The 13,617-nt window shown below is 32.3% G+C and overlaps 1 protein-coding gene and 1 pseudogene across 1 annotated transcript; both read left to right on the top strand.

The window, feature by feature from the left end:
• Nucleotides 1–1,580: 1,580 nt before the first annotated feature.
• Nucleotides 1,581–3,712, top strand: LOC125819159 (putative UPF0481 protein At3g02645; annotated as a pseudogene).
• A 4,893-nt stretch (nt 3,713–8,605) lies between these two features.
• Nucleotides 8,606–10,637, top strand: LOC125819160 (UPF0481 protein At3g47200-like). Its single transcript, XM_049498667.1, has 2 exons — nt 8,606–8,650; nt 9,177–10,637. The coding sequence occupies exons 1-2, from the start codon at nt 8,606–8,608 to the stop codon at nt 10,635–10,637; spliced, it is 1,506 nt and encodes a 501-aa protein (XP_049354624.1).
• Nucleotides 10,638–13,617: the final 2,980 nt, after the last annotated feature.

Consider the following 13,617-nt stretch of genomic DNA (forward strand, 5'->3'; position numbering starts at 1 on the left):
TTCATTCTATGATTTATTCAGAATTCAATTACATTCTTTGTTGTCTCAAGTTCAATAATAAATTTGATTATTTTTCATATGGTTACTAAATTAATAATTATTATTTCATAGAATTACTTTTTTGTTTGAAACAAATTGAAATAAAAAAATATATAACTTTTTGAGATAATAAATATTAGTTGAATGAACATATATAAATGTAACCCTCAAATAATATGTCTAATTTGAATTAATGTACTTCATCTTAAAATAATAATTCAAAGTTAGAGTAGGAGATCAAATTTATGTAGAATTTAATATGTTAAGTCATGTCTAAATGAGATTTGTAGCCGGAATATATTGTAATAAATTTCCATTGTTCAAGAACTGCAATAGCATTTGAAGATTTATGAATTTGTATGATGAATAAAATATTTGTTCTTCATCACGTAATAACTTTAATATAACTTACCTATATCACATAGTGTAAGGAGTAAATTACATCTTATTCCTATTTTTTTTCTAATTACAATAATCCCTTAAAATTTGTACCTTCCCGATACATAATTCACCATTCGGATACATTAATTCTGATACAAGAAGTATCAATCTGTTTCTCTAAAATAGGGAATAAAATCTAAAAATCAAATTAAATCTCATAAATTACGCTTACGTTTCTTCTTACTTTCCATCATACAAGGCAAATCCTAACAGAAAGAAGAATATCAAAATTTCAATTTTTTTCCCCCTTTTCATCAAAGAAACCTTTCAGATTTGATTCAAAGACTTTTGTCGAAATTTTGGATAAGCTAAGTGAATTATGAAGGATACAAAAACGATGGAATTGTTGTTGGAAAAAATATTTCTTTTGTGAATCTTCAAGTTCATCAAGATCCATTCAATTTTGATTCAACATTGTTGAAAATTTTGAGATTCAAAATTCTTCTCCCAGATCATCAAAGATCCTTTCGATTTTGATTCAAAATTGTTGAAAATTTTGAGATTCAGAATTCTTCTCCAAGTTCATTGAAGATCTTTTTAATTTTGATTCATAATTATCAAAAAATTTGAGAAGATCATCATGAATATCTTCGCTAGTCTTGTTTTTATCATCGTCAGTGGTTTGAAGAAGTTCTTGAGCTTCTCTAAGGGCACTCAACCTCTTCCTTCGTGCCGATGCCACCACCGCCTCTATGACATTTTTCTCCTCTATTGACATTGACTATATACTTGTTTATTGAATGCCAAATTTGAACTCTCACTGCTTATGCAAAGTAAAAGAACCTGGAAAAGTAGAAGAACACAACATTGATAGAGCAACTAGATGGATTTAAATGTATCACTTTTTATGTATCTATGTATCATGTTCATAAAATTGTGCATGATACATTATTATTTATTACTGTAATCCTACCCGATACATTAAAGTAATAAAGGTTTTCCATAAGGTGTTTGGTTTTAGATCGATACATTACTATATGTGGTAGTTATTATGTATGTAGTGTTAAATTGTATGAATGTATCATGACCAAATTATTATGAGTAACGTAATTAGCCTCTGCCATTGCCTCCAACATTATTATGAGTAACGTAAGTAAAACATGTCTCAGAGTGATGAACTACAAAACGTTATTGACAGTAACATTTTATATTTATTTACTATGTTAGAGCTTTGTCTTTTTGTCATTGAATTCTTTTAAATAAAATAAAGCCAAAACGTTATTAAGAAATATGTTTATTCTAATTTTGTAAAATTTCCAAAAAATATATTATTTTGATAAAATATTTTAAATAATAGCTTATTTCGGTCAATTTTTTTTAAAAAAAAACAAACAACTTTCTTTTGTAGGAATTACAGTTGAAGAAAGAAGGATGACAGACTCCACTGAGATTACCCCAATAGATGACAAAACTCCACTGCTTCCTCAAACTAAAAAAGATGAGGTCTCTCTCAACTATATATATTATTATTTTGTTTCATTAACCCACTTCTCTTTTGGCAATTAAATATATAATTTTGAAGAGATTGTAGAACTTTTTAGACTATTTCATTTCATATAATTTTAAGTCTACCTCGAGTGGTGCTACCACATTCACTAATCGTGGTTTTACACCTTTTGGATTCTTTTTATTTGAGTCAGGTTTGGAGGGGTAATGCATAAGGTGTGGTAATTTTTTAAAGTCATGTGACATTTTTGAAATTAAAAAATTAGTTTTATATTTTTTTAATTCACTCTATTAACAAAAGGGGTAAATATGCATCATTTATAAAATAATGAAGGTATATATGCATTACTTTTTTTTTACGAAATATATATTTGATCTAGACCGCAAAGTTAAGAAGGGTGTACTTGCCTCTTCTCCGTTACAGATAGAACAAGGGAGGAAAGTGGATCATTTAATCGACATAAATGAAAGAATTGATGAAATGTTTGAGGATTTAGACAATTCATCTATTAAATCGTGTACGATATTCAAAGTAAATGTGTGGCAACGTGAATCAAATCCAGATGCTTATACACCAAAGATGGTCTCCATTGGTCCTTATCATAAGAAAAATACTCAACTTGGTCCAATGAAAAAGTACAAACTATTATACCTAGGAAGGTTTCTTCAACATGAGAGAGTTGATGTGAAAAGTTACATCAGTGAATTGGAGAAAGTGAAGGAGGAAGTACTGAAGTGTTACGAAGATATAGAAAAGCTTGGTAATGACAGTCAAGAATTTTGCGAAATGTTGTTGTTTGATGGTTGTTTTGTGGTTGAGTTTATTCGAGAGTGTTGTGCAATATATCCAGAAAGAGAAGACAAGATTATTAATATTAATGATTGTTACATATTCCGAGACTTGATGTTACTAGAAAATCAACTTCCTTTCTTTGTACTCAACAAACTTCATCTCATGACAAAAAAAAGATGATGAATTACCATTGGCAATACTGGTGAATAAGTTGTTTACCTTTTTCATCTCATGACAAAAAAAGATGATGAATTACCATTGGCAATACTGGTGAATAAGTTGTTTACCTTTTTTGTTAACTGGCCAAAAATGACCCTTGAATCCTTTGGAGAGTCAAAATATTGTAATGCAGAAAATATCAAACATTTACTTCATGTAATGCATATATTTTCATGTCATGGGAATCCTATGAAAAACTCAAAAGATTACTTAACGAGTCCTATGGTCATGCCAAATGCAACAGAGCTTTACGAAGCTGGAGTTAGCTATGCAAAGGTCAGAAATATGACAAGTTTATTTGATATAAAGTTCGAGAATGGATTGATGACAATACCTTGTTTTCTAGTCGCAGATGGTACAGAAACTCTCCTACGAAATCTCATTGCTTATGAGCAACAATCATTTGATGTATATCCTACATATTTTAGCGATTATGCAACTTTCATGGATCATCTTATAGACTCAGACAAAGATGTGAATTTGCTTTGCCAGAAAGGAATCATAGAGAACTGGATAGGAGAGGAAAAAGAAGTTGCTAGCCTCTTCAACAAAATCGGTAAAGGGGTCACTACGTATTCCAACTTCTATTACAGAGAAGAAATCAAAAAAGCAATTGAACACCATGAAAAACCATGGAATAGAATGAAGGCAAATTTAATGCGCAATTATTTTAGCAGTCCTTGGGTAGGAGCTTCAACTGTGGCAGCCATTATACTCCTAGTACTCACAACTATACAAACTATTTTAACTTTCACAGGTCCTCTTAAGAAGTAAGTTCTAGTAATTATCTCAATTGTAGTGTTTCCTCACAACTCCCTCCATGTATTTTATATGTGTGTTGATGATCTTATTATGAGTTCTTCACTAATTCTATGTCCCCCTTTTGTATTGGGATTTCTAGTTGAATGTTAATTAGTTTATTTCAAGTATCTATATTTGTCACTTTCAACCATCAAAAGGCACTAGGTAGCTCAATTCATTAATAAGAAATTCACTTGTTTTTTAGAAAAAAAAATATCATCTCTTATTGTATCAAACACACCCTAAAAGTGCTTTTCTTCAACTAAACTTCATATCAAATTTTACGAAAATCTAATGCAGATGCTTATATGCCAATGTTGATCTCCATTGGTCCTTACCATAAAAGGACTCATGAACTTAGTTCGATGGAGAAGTAAAAATTGTTGTACCTACAACAATTTCTCCGGCGAAAAGAGGGGCTTGATGTGGAAACTTGCATTAGTGCATTGGAGGAAAAGAAAGTTGAAGTACTAAGGTGTTATGATAATAACTTAGACGATGATATTGTTGGAAAATTTTCAAAAGTGTTATTGCTTGATGGTTGTTTTCCGATCGAATTTATTTGAGAGTAGAGTACTATGAAACCGAGGAAGAATAAGAACAGCAACAACAAGAAGAGGAATAAGAAGAAGAAGAGGATGAAGAAGAGGGGGAAGAAAAGGAAGAAGAAGAGAAATAAGAAGAAGAGGAGGAAGAAGAGGAGGAAGAAGAGGGGAGGATGAAGAGGAGGAAGAAGAAGAGGAGGAGGAGGAACAAGAAGAGGAAGCCAAGGAGGAAGAGGAGGAACAAGAAGAGGAAGAAAAGGAAGAGGATGAAGAGGAAGAAGAAGGAGGATGACGACAAAGAAGAAGGAGGACGACGACGAAGAAGAAGGAGAAGAAGAAGGAGGAGATGGAGGAGGAGGAGAAGAAGAAGATCATCGATGTCGAGACATGGTGTTACTAGAAAATCAACTCCTTTTATTTATGCTTATCATGCTTCATGACATGATAAAGCATTGTCAGAAGTGAGCTTCTTGTATATGGTGAGAAATACCTTACTTGATACTTTTTCAAAGGCGAAATTTATACCCTCATCTGATATTCACAATTTTAATACATAACAATTCATTCATTTAGTGCATGTATTATACATGTTTTGTCAACCATCAGAGCATGTGTCATATGTTAAAAGTTTAGTTCATCTGTGTCATTTTCATTTGAAAAAAGGCTCATTCATGTCATTATTTTTCAACTGAAATGGCATAGATAAGCCAAACTTTTAACAGATGACATAGATGATTTTTTGCTAAAGTTTGATGGCATATAATTTGAACCTTTTTCCTTTTAAAAAATAATTTAATTAATGATGTAGACAAATCATAATTGACCACGTGTAAAAAATAATTTTACAAAATTAGAATTGTTTTTAGTTAAAAAATAATGACATATATGAGCCAAACTTTTTCAAAGGAGAAATTCATACCCCCATCTGAGATTTAGAATTTTAATATAGAACAATTCATTCATTTAGTGCATGTAGTACACATGTTTTGTCAACCATCAGAGCAGTGTTATCCGTTAAAAGTTTAGCTCATCTGTGTCATTTTTATTTGAGAAAAGGTTCATCCATGTCATTATTTGTTAACTGAAATGGCATAAATAAGTCAAACTTTTAACAGTTAACATAGGTGATTTTTTTCTAAAGTTCGATGGCATATAATTTGAACCTTTTTCCTTTTTAAAAAATGATTTAATTAATGATGTAGACAAATCATAATTGATCACGTGTAAAAAATAATTTTGCAAAATTAGAATTGTTTTTAGTTAACAAATAATGACATGGATGAGCCTTTTCTCAAATGAAAATGACATATATGAGCCAAACTTTAAACGGATGACATAAAGCCTTCACTCAAAATTCGATGACATATTTGAGTTTTTTCCCTTCTCAAAATAATGTCAAGTTATACAATGGAATTGAGTTTTTCAAAAAATAAAATAAATTGAAGATCATGAGTTGTAAGTCTTTTTTTTTACTTAAAAATAAATAAACTTTTTTTCAAATATAATATATATTGCCACTACTCGTTTACTATAACATGTAATGTGAAATTATATATATAAACTTTAATTAGCATTTTAAATTTATCAGACCCAATTCATATAGTAATAAAATATATAGTACGCCACCACATGATGTTTATTTAAAAAGTTAAATTATATATATATCAACTAGCATTTTAAAATTTATTTTCTCATCAAATTAACTTTTTTAAAAAAACATCATAACTAATTTAGAGTGGAGGGAGTAACGTGAAAGATAGCTAATCCATTGACTTTGTCTCTTAATAATTATATAAAATGATGTAATTTATGGAAACGTACACTCTTATTTGCTTTGCTAATTATGATGATGTGTATGGGCTCAATATTTGTTACTCCCTCTGTTTCACAAAGAGTGACCTAGTTTGACTTGACACGGAGTTTAAGAAAATAAAGAAGACTTTTGAATCTTATGGTCATAAATTAAAGTTATGTCAAATGTACAAAATTGTCATTTAATCTTGTGGTCTTAAACATGTCACGTGGAAAGTTGAAAGTAAAATGTTACCATAAAAGGAAAGGGGCCATTCTTTTTTAAACAAACTAAAAAGGAAAGGAGGCCATTCTTTTTTAAATGGAGGGAGTACATAATTTATTTTTAAGTGGTATCAATTAAATAGCATTAAATCATCTTATTAAGTGTAGAATAAATGTTGGATAAGTATTTAGTTTTGATAAATTTAAGTGTTATTGATTAATTAATTTATTTAAATTTTTACTCTAAAATAGATTGTACTATATTTGTACGGAAGTAAGTCATCTAATTTTTTTTGCGCAAATCTAATAATGTGAAGATATCCATTAAGATGTTCATTATTAAAGTATTTTTTGTCAAAATTAGTTGATTTTATACTCAAAATAGTTATAAAATATACACAAATATTACCACATTCAAAAGAATAAAGTTATAACTAAAGAATATGAATTTAAAATTAAAGAACATAGCTAAAACTAATTATACAATAATTAAATTAAAGTAGAACAAAAGTAATAAAAAAATTTCTTTCGAAAATGCTCTTGCTGAGCAGACACGTCGACGGAGACATTTTCCCCATTATAATTATAACAATTAGTACACAATTATTCCTTGTTGACTTCTAATTTTTTTTAACACATCTGGATCTAGTTGTTATTAAATATATAACAAGTTTAATTTTTTTTTAAAAAATCTTTCCATTTTTGTACTATAAATCTGCAGCCCTTTTACTATAGAGGACAAGCAAGAGCACTAAGGAAAGAAAAAAAAACAGCTAAATTAAACCAAAAAAGTAAGTTCGCTACATGTTTCATTCTATGATTACTCAAGAATTCAATTACATTCTTTGTTATCTCAAGTTCAAAACTAAAGTTGATTATTTTTTATATGGTTACTAAGTTAATAATTATTATTTCATATAATTACTTTTTTGTTTGAAACAAATTGAAATCAAGAAAAAATATAACTTTTTGATATAATAAATATTAATTGAATGAACATATATAAATGTAACCCTCAAATAATATGTCTAATTTGAATTAATGTACTGCATTTTAAAATAATAATTCAAAGTTAGAGTAGGAGTTCGAATTTATTTCGAATTTCATATGTTAAGTCATGTCTAAATGAGATTTGTAGTCGGAATATATTGTAATAAATTTTCATTGTTAAGAACTGCAATAGCATTCAAAGATTTATGCATTTATGATAAAATATTTATTCTTCATCGTTGTTCACGTAATAACTTTAACTATAAAAATTACATAGTAAAATCATTGTCTTACTTTTTTTTAAAATTTGGTTACATGAAAGTCATTTTTAATACATTTCATCTAATAATTAACTCTTTATTTTCGAAATGTGTCTTTGGTAGGACTTACAATTGAAGGAATTAAGTTATCAAGAGGGATGGCACACTCCATTAAGATGATGTCAATAGATGACCAAATTCCACTATTTCCTCAAATTGAAATAGAAGAGGTGTCAACTATTAACTAATTTTTTATCATTTGGGTGAAAATCATTTACCATCATCAACTTTGGTTTAAAAATCCCCACCTCCCTAAATTTTGAAAATTAGTTATTCTCCCCTTTTCATTCTATGCAAAGTTTATTTTACCCTTATCATTATTAATCATCCACCATTTATGTTACATCTTTTTACATTATATATAATATTTTTATTTTTTAACCTATGTATTTATAAATTTTATTTAAGTTCATTAACATTACAATATAAGGTGAATAATCTTTTTTATAAGTTTGTAATTACAAATTTTAATGTTAATTTTTATGATTGTATTTTAAAATTACATGCATTAAGTACATACGTATATATGTATTATGTGCATGCATATGTTTTTTTATGGCAAGTAAAATTTTATTTACCTAGTGAAACGTTACAAAATAGAAAGAACAACATGTATGGACATCAGTTCCATCCTTGCTAAGACTCAATCTTCAAATCTAATTGGCTACCCTTTACATATACATATATAAAGCATGTAATAACATGACTAATAATTGTGCTTGCTAATTGCTTCTTCTGTGTAAACACCCTGCTATTACTCTCCAACCATATGTAATATAAGGAACTTTCCATTGACATTTTATACACAAGTGTTGTGCTGCCTTTACCCTTCATATGTTTAATTTTATACACCCTGCTATCTGAATTTGCTGAGCTCTATTTAACATTCTTCCCTTCCTCATTACAGCGGTATCTACAATTGGCAAATAATTTGCAGCCTTTCCAAGTAATCCTTGATAAAAATACAGTGTCTCTTCCTTAATATCTTCTTGACAATGCACAATTATAGATGCAGCAGTAGTTGGCATGTGAAGCATCTGGTCAGCATTTACTATAGCCCTATGCCCCTATCAATCCTGCCCCAAATGTGTCCATTTGTCCAAGTGTATGAGCCACCAACTGTTGTCATCTCATTCATCCCATTTAAATTTTCCTCATCTCTTAGCATAATACATTATATTAACGTGCAATAGAGAACATTTGAAAAATCCCTTAAATCATTGCTCTAACTCTTCAACGTGTTTCAAGAGCTTTCAACATTAATATATATCGGTACAAAAATCAAAATTTGACTTATCTGTAATTTTTCGACGAAGGTGTGGTTCTTGAAAATCGTTGGAAAAGGGTAGCGCTATCCCTGCTAACACATTTACTAATCACGACTTTACACCTACATGCAGTGCATAAGACAAGACCAAACTATATCTCAAGTCATTTTTGATATTGACAAGTTTGTGGGATCATAGAATCTTAACAATTTTTACAATATTCATTTTGTGAATGTGTTATAGTTTAATAGAAACAAACTATATTCCTTTTTGATCTAATATGAATACTTTTCATTAGTTACAGATAGAAGATGGAGGTGAAGTGAATTGTTCAATTGAAATAGACCAAACAATTAATGGTGAAGATCCATTAGGGTTGCAAAAAAAGAAATCTCTAAATGAAAGATGTATGAATTTGGAAAAGTCGTCTATGGAATCCACTACCATATTCAAGGTGACTGTGGGGTTGAGTGAATCAAATCCTGATGCTTATAAGCCAAAATTGCTCTCCATTGGTCCTTACCATAAACACGATTCTAAACTTGGCTCGATGGAAAAATACAAGTTGTGTTACCTACAACGGTTTCTCAAGCGGAAAGGAGGGTTTCATGATGTGGAAAGTTGTATTAGTGAAATGGATAAACTAAAAGATGATGCACTTAAGTGTTATGATGATATAGGGGGGTTAATAGATAGTTGCAATATTGTTGAAAATTTTTCAGAAATGTTGTTGCTTGATGGATGTTTCGTGGTTGAGTATCTTCGAGAGCAATGTAAGATCCTTCGAACTGGAGAAGACATGATTATCAATAGAGATTGCATAAGAAATCAACTAAAGCGAGACTTGTTGCTGGTAGAAAATCAACTTCCTTTCTTTGTCCTAACCAAGCTTTATGAAATGTCAAAGGAGCAATGCGAGGAACCATTGATAGAGATGGTGGAGTGGACCTTTTCTCTTGATAAATCATCTATAGAGTCTGAAGGTAATGAAAGAAAATTCAAACATTTATTTCATGTAGTACACATGTGCATGTCACGTCGACCTTCAAAGATAAAAAGTAGCAATATAGCAGAACAAATTATCGTTTTTGGAAGCTTATTTGGGATCCCTTCACAAATAAAGAAGAGGAGGAATAATACGGACCAGAACATAATGTGGAATAAGGTCATGCCAAATGCAACAGAACTTTCTGAAGCTGGAGTTAGCTTTGCAAATGTTGGAAATATTTTTGTGAGGTCATTAGACAACGTCAATGACAATGATCTTAAGGATAGCACAAGTTTATTTGATATAAAGTTTGACAATGCATTGATGACAATCCCTTGTTTTCGAGTCGTTGATGACACAGAAACCTTCATGCGAAATCTTATTGCTTACGAACAACAGTGTTCTGATGTAAATCATAGATATTTCAGTGATTTTGCAGTTTTCATGAGTTGTCTTATTGACTCAGAAAAAGATGTGAGTTTGCTTCGTATGAATGGAATCATTGTAAACAAGATAGGAAAGGACAAAGAAATGGCTAGCTTCTTTAACAAAATTGGGAAAGGGGTCACCGTTTCAGACGACTTCTATTATGAAGAAGAATGCAAAAAAGCCGTTCAACATTGTGAACAATCATGGAACATAATGAAGGCAAATTTGAGGCACAATTACTTCAATAGTCCTTGGGTAGGAATTTCAACTGTGGCAGCCATCATACTCCTCTTACTCACAGCTACACAGACTGTTCTAGCTATCATAAGTTTTTTGAAGTAGTTGCTTTAATTATGTGTCATTGTTGGTTTGTTAAGTTAATCCATTGCTAGTACAAATAAATAGGGGGACAATGGATCCCCTTGTCTTACTCCTCTCCTTGTTTTAAAAGGTGTTGTACTATGTCCATTAATCTAAATGGAGTATATGACTATTGTAACACGTTGCATTATCCACTTAGTGACTCTAGGTGGCATTTTGAGTTCCTCTTGTATCTGCTCCAAAAAAGTCCATTCCAGAGAATCATAGCCTTTTTTTCATGTCAATTTTCAACATACACCTTTTAGAAATCTCGTCTCACATATCCTTTTACAATTTCATGACTCAGTATCACATTGTCATTCAAAACCCTTCCTGGTAAATGTTGATTGATTAGGATCCACAAGACTCTCCATGACCAGTTTAAACCTAGCAGTGATTACTTTAGCTATAACTTTGTATATTGTTGCGCAACATGAAAATGATCTGTTTTCACTTATTCTAGCTTGGTTTTCCACCTTAGGTATAAGTGTTACTGTCACGCCCCGAGCCTACACCCTGGGCGGGACCGGCACCCGGAGACTATTTCTGGCCCTAAGCGAACCCTTGGCCTGGCTTTCTTAACTCAGCGGAAACCTCAACAGAATAACTCAATGCAATGCAACATTTCAAAACAACTTAACTTATAAAATATGGCCATAAAGGCAACTCGAATCTCAAAATAGAATATTTACATATATATATAGATGAGAGACTCAAAACTAACTGACTGACGGTCTGTCTATGAAGCCTCTAAAAATACTGAGATGGATGTTAGGACAGACCCCGCAACATCCCAATAAAAACAAAGAACACCAAAATAATCGAGTCCTCCGGAATGCAAGGAGGCTCACCACTGACTCTGGAGTGCTCAGCTGGATCAACGACGTGCAGGATGCTGATCTGGTGGTACCTGAATCTGCATCATCAAACGATGCAGGCCAACTGGCATCAGTACATGGAATGTACGAGTATGCGAGCTGGAAAACTAAGCAACAAAGGCTAGAAGGAAAAATCTGGAAGAAACTGAATAGCTTACCTGGCTCAACTCAACTCAACCTGACTGACTTATTTCAATATAAGGCAAATTTTAAAACAAGTGCGATATAAAGAAAGACTGTTTAAAACATGCTATAAACTCTGTATGTATACAAAGATACAATAAGCCTGAAATGTATATAGAAATACAATGAACTGATGTATATAAAAATACAATAATCTCTGCATATGAAAATATAATAACTGCTGTGAGAGCCTCTCTAACCGACAACCATCACATAAGAGCTATAGTGATGATACAGCGATCTACCTCACGCTGCCAGAGCATCTTATACCCGGCCAAAAGTATAAGACCTGAACTGCCTAATGGATCCACTAGTCTAATATGAAAAGGATTCATCTAAAAAGTATGATCCTTTTCTTCCCATGGTGGCTAACATGGTTCTATGGGGGCTGTGGGTTCTTTGAACGCTCCCCCAATTCGGTGCTCGATACTACTCCCAAAAATATACTGGCTCTTATGTTTTTAAAACATATTTATTCCTACTGATATGAGATACTTACTCAAAACTAGCCCGAAGGCCCCTTTGGAAATCTCAGTTTCCAACCTTATTCAAATGTAAAGACATTTCTTTAAAACTTCTTTGGGAATACATAGTTCCCTAATAACTTTGAGAAATGAACTCAACTTTAAACTCCTGACTTAACTTGAAACTGAGACTCTTACTCGACTTGAAACTCTATACTCTTTTTCTTGACTTCTAACTTCACTTGACTTGGAACTATCTTTCCTTGAATCGGAATTATGAATTCAAGGTGTTCGATCACATGTTATGGAGGGATTCTTGAACGCTTAGGCGTACCTTGGAGTGTCGGAAACAACTGTAAAACATAGGTATAATACTTTGAAACATGCATGAGAAAGTGAGAAAAGGAATGGGGAAATTTGACTGAGACTTCAGATTTCTGGTGACACAGATGGCACCTACGGACGCCATCGACGGACCGTAGATGGACTTACGGTCCGTCCTGCAGGTCCGTAGATCGCGTCAGAAACTTCCCCAGAATTCATTTTAAAAAAATGACTAAGTGTTGACCTACGGTCCGGACTTACGGTCCGTAGGTCAGGTTACGGACCGTAGGTCGTGCCCGTAGATCGATGCCCAAGAACCCATCTTCTATCCCGATTGACAGTTGACCAGTACGGACCGTCAATCGATCTACGGTCCGTAGGTCACGTCCGTAGATCGGGATCGACAGCCAAAACTTTCTGGGAATTGATGGTGATTCAACTTCAAAAGGGTCACAACTCTTAGAATCATAATTCCCTCAATCATACAATAGGTTTCAACTTAAATACACAACTTAATCATGTCTCACAACGAACAATAACTTCAACAACACCACCAACAACATCAACAACAACTAACAACTTCAACACTTCAACAACAATTCCAATCTTTTCTCAAATCATAGAATAAACTTAGTGTGTGGGAGGGAAAGGATCAACCCACACGAAAACTCACATACCTTCATAGGGATCACCCCCGACGAAAATCCACAATGATCTTGTTGATCTCCTCTTTCTTCTCTTCTTCTTCTTCTCCCTCTTCTCTTCTTCAATCTCAAGAACCCTAACTCTTTTTCTTTCAAAATGGGGAAAAATGGTCCAAAGATCAGCCTAATACAACATTATGAGCTCAAAAGAAATGATTTGTGAAAAGACCAAAATGCCCTTAATTTTCCGGACGGATTTCCCTTCCAACTGCCCAACTTCTAAAGGGCATAACTACCTCATACAAACTCGGATTCGATCAAACTCGGTGGCGTTGGAAAGATCGTTCCACGAGCTTCGCAACCATAACTGGAAATACTCCTAACTCATCCTGAGATAGGAGTTACGACTACTCAAAGTTGGCCAAAACTCACTGATTTCCACACTTAGCCAAATTTCCAGATTTTTTTC

The sequence above is a fragment of the Solanum verrucosum genome, unplaced genomic scaffold (genome assembly GCF_900185275.1).
Source record: "Solanum verrucosum unplaced genomic scaffold, falcon-dt-bn FXZP01000252.1, whole genome shotgun sequence".
Lineage (NCBI taxonomy): Eukaryota > Viridiplantae > Streptophyta > Magnoliopsida > Solanales > Solanaceae > Solanum > Solanum verrucosum.

Bases quoted from the DNA above. Each gene is read 5' to 3' on its own strand.
- LOC125819160 (XM_049498667.1), top strand. From the start codon at position 8,606: ATGCACAATTATAGATGCAGCAGTAGTTGGCATGTGAAGCATCTG. The intron at 8,651-9,176 runs GTCAGCATTTAC...ACTTTTCATTAG, and splicing joins GTTGGCATGTGAAGCATCTG to TTACAGATAGAAGATGGAGG.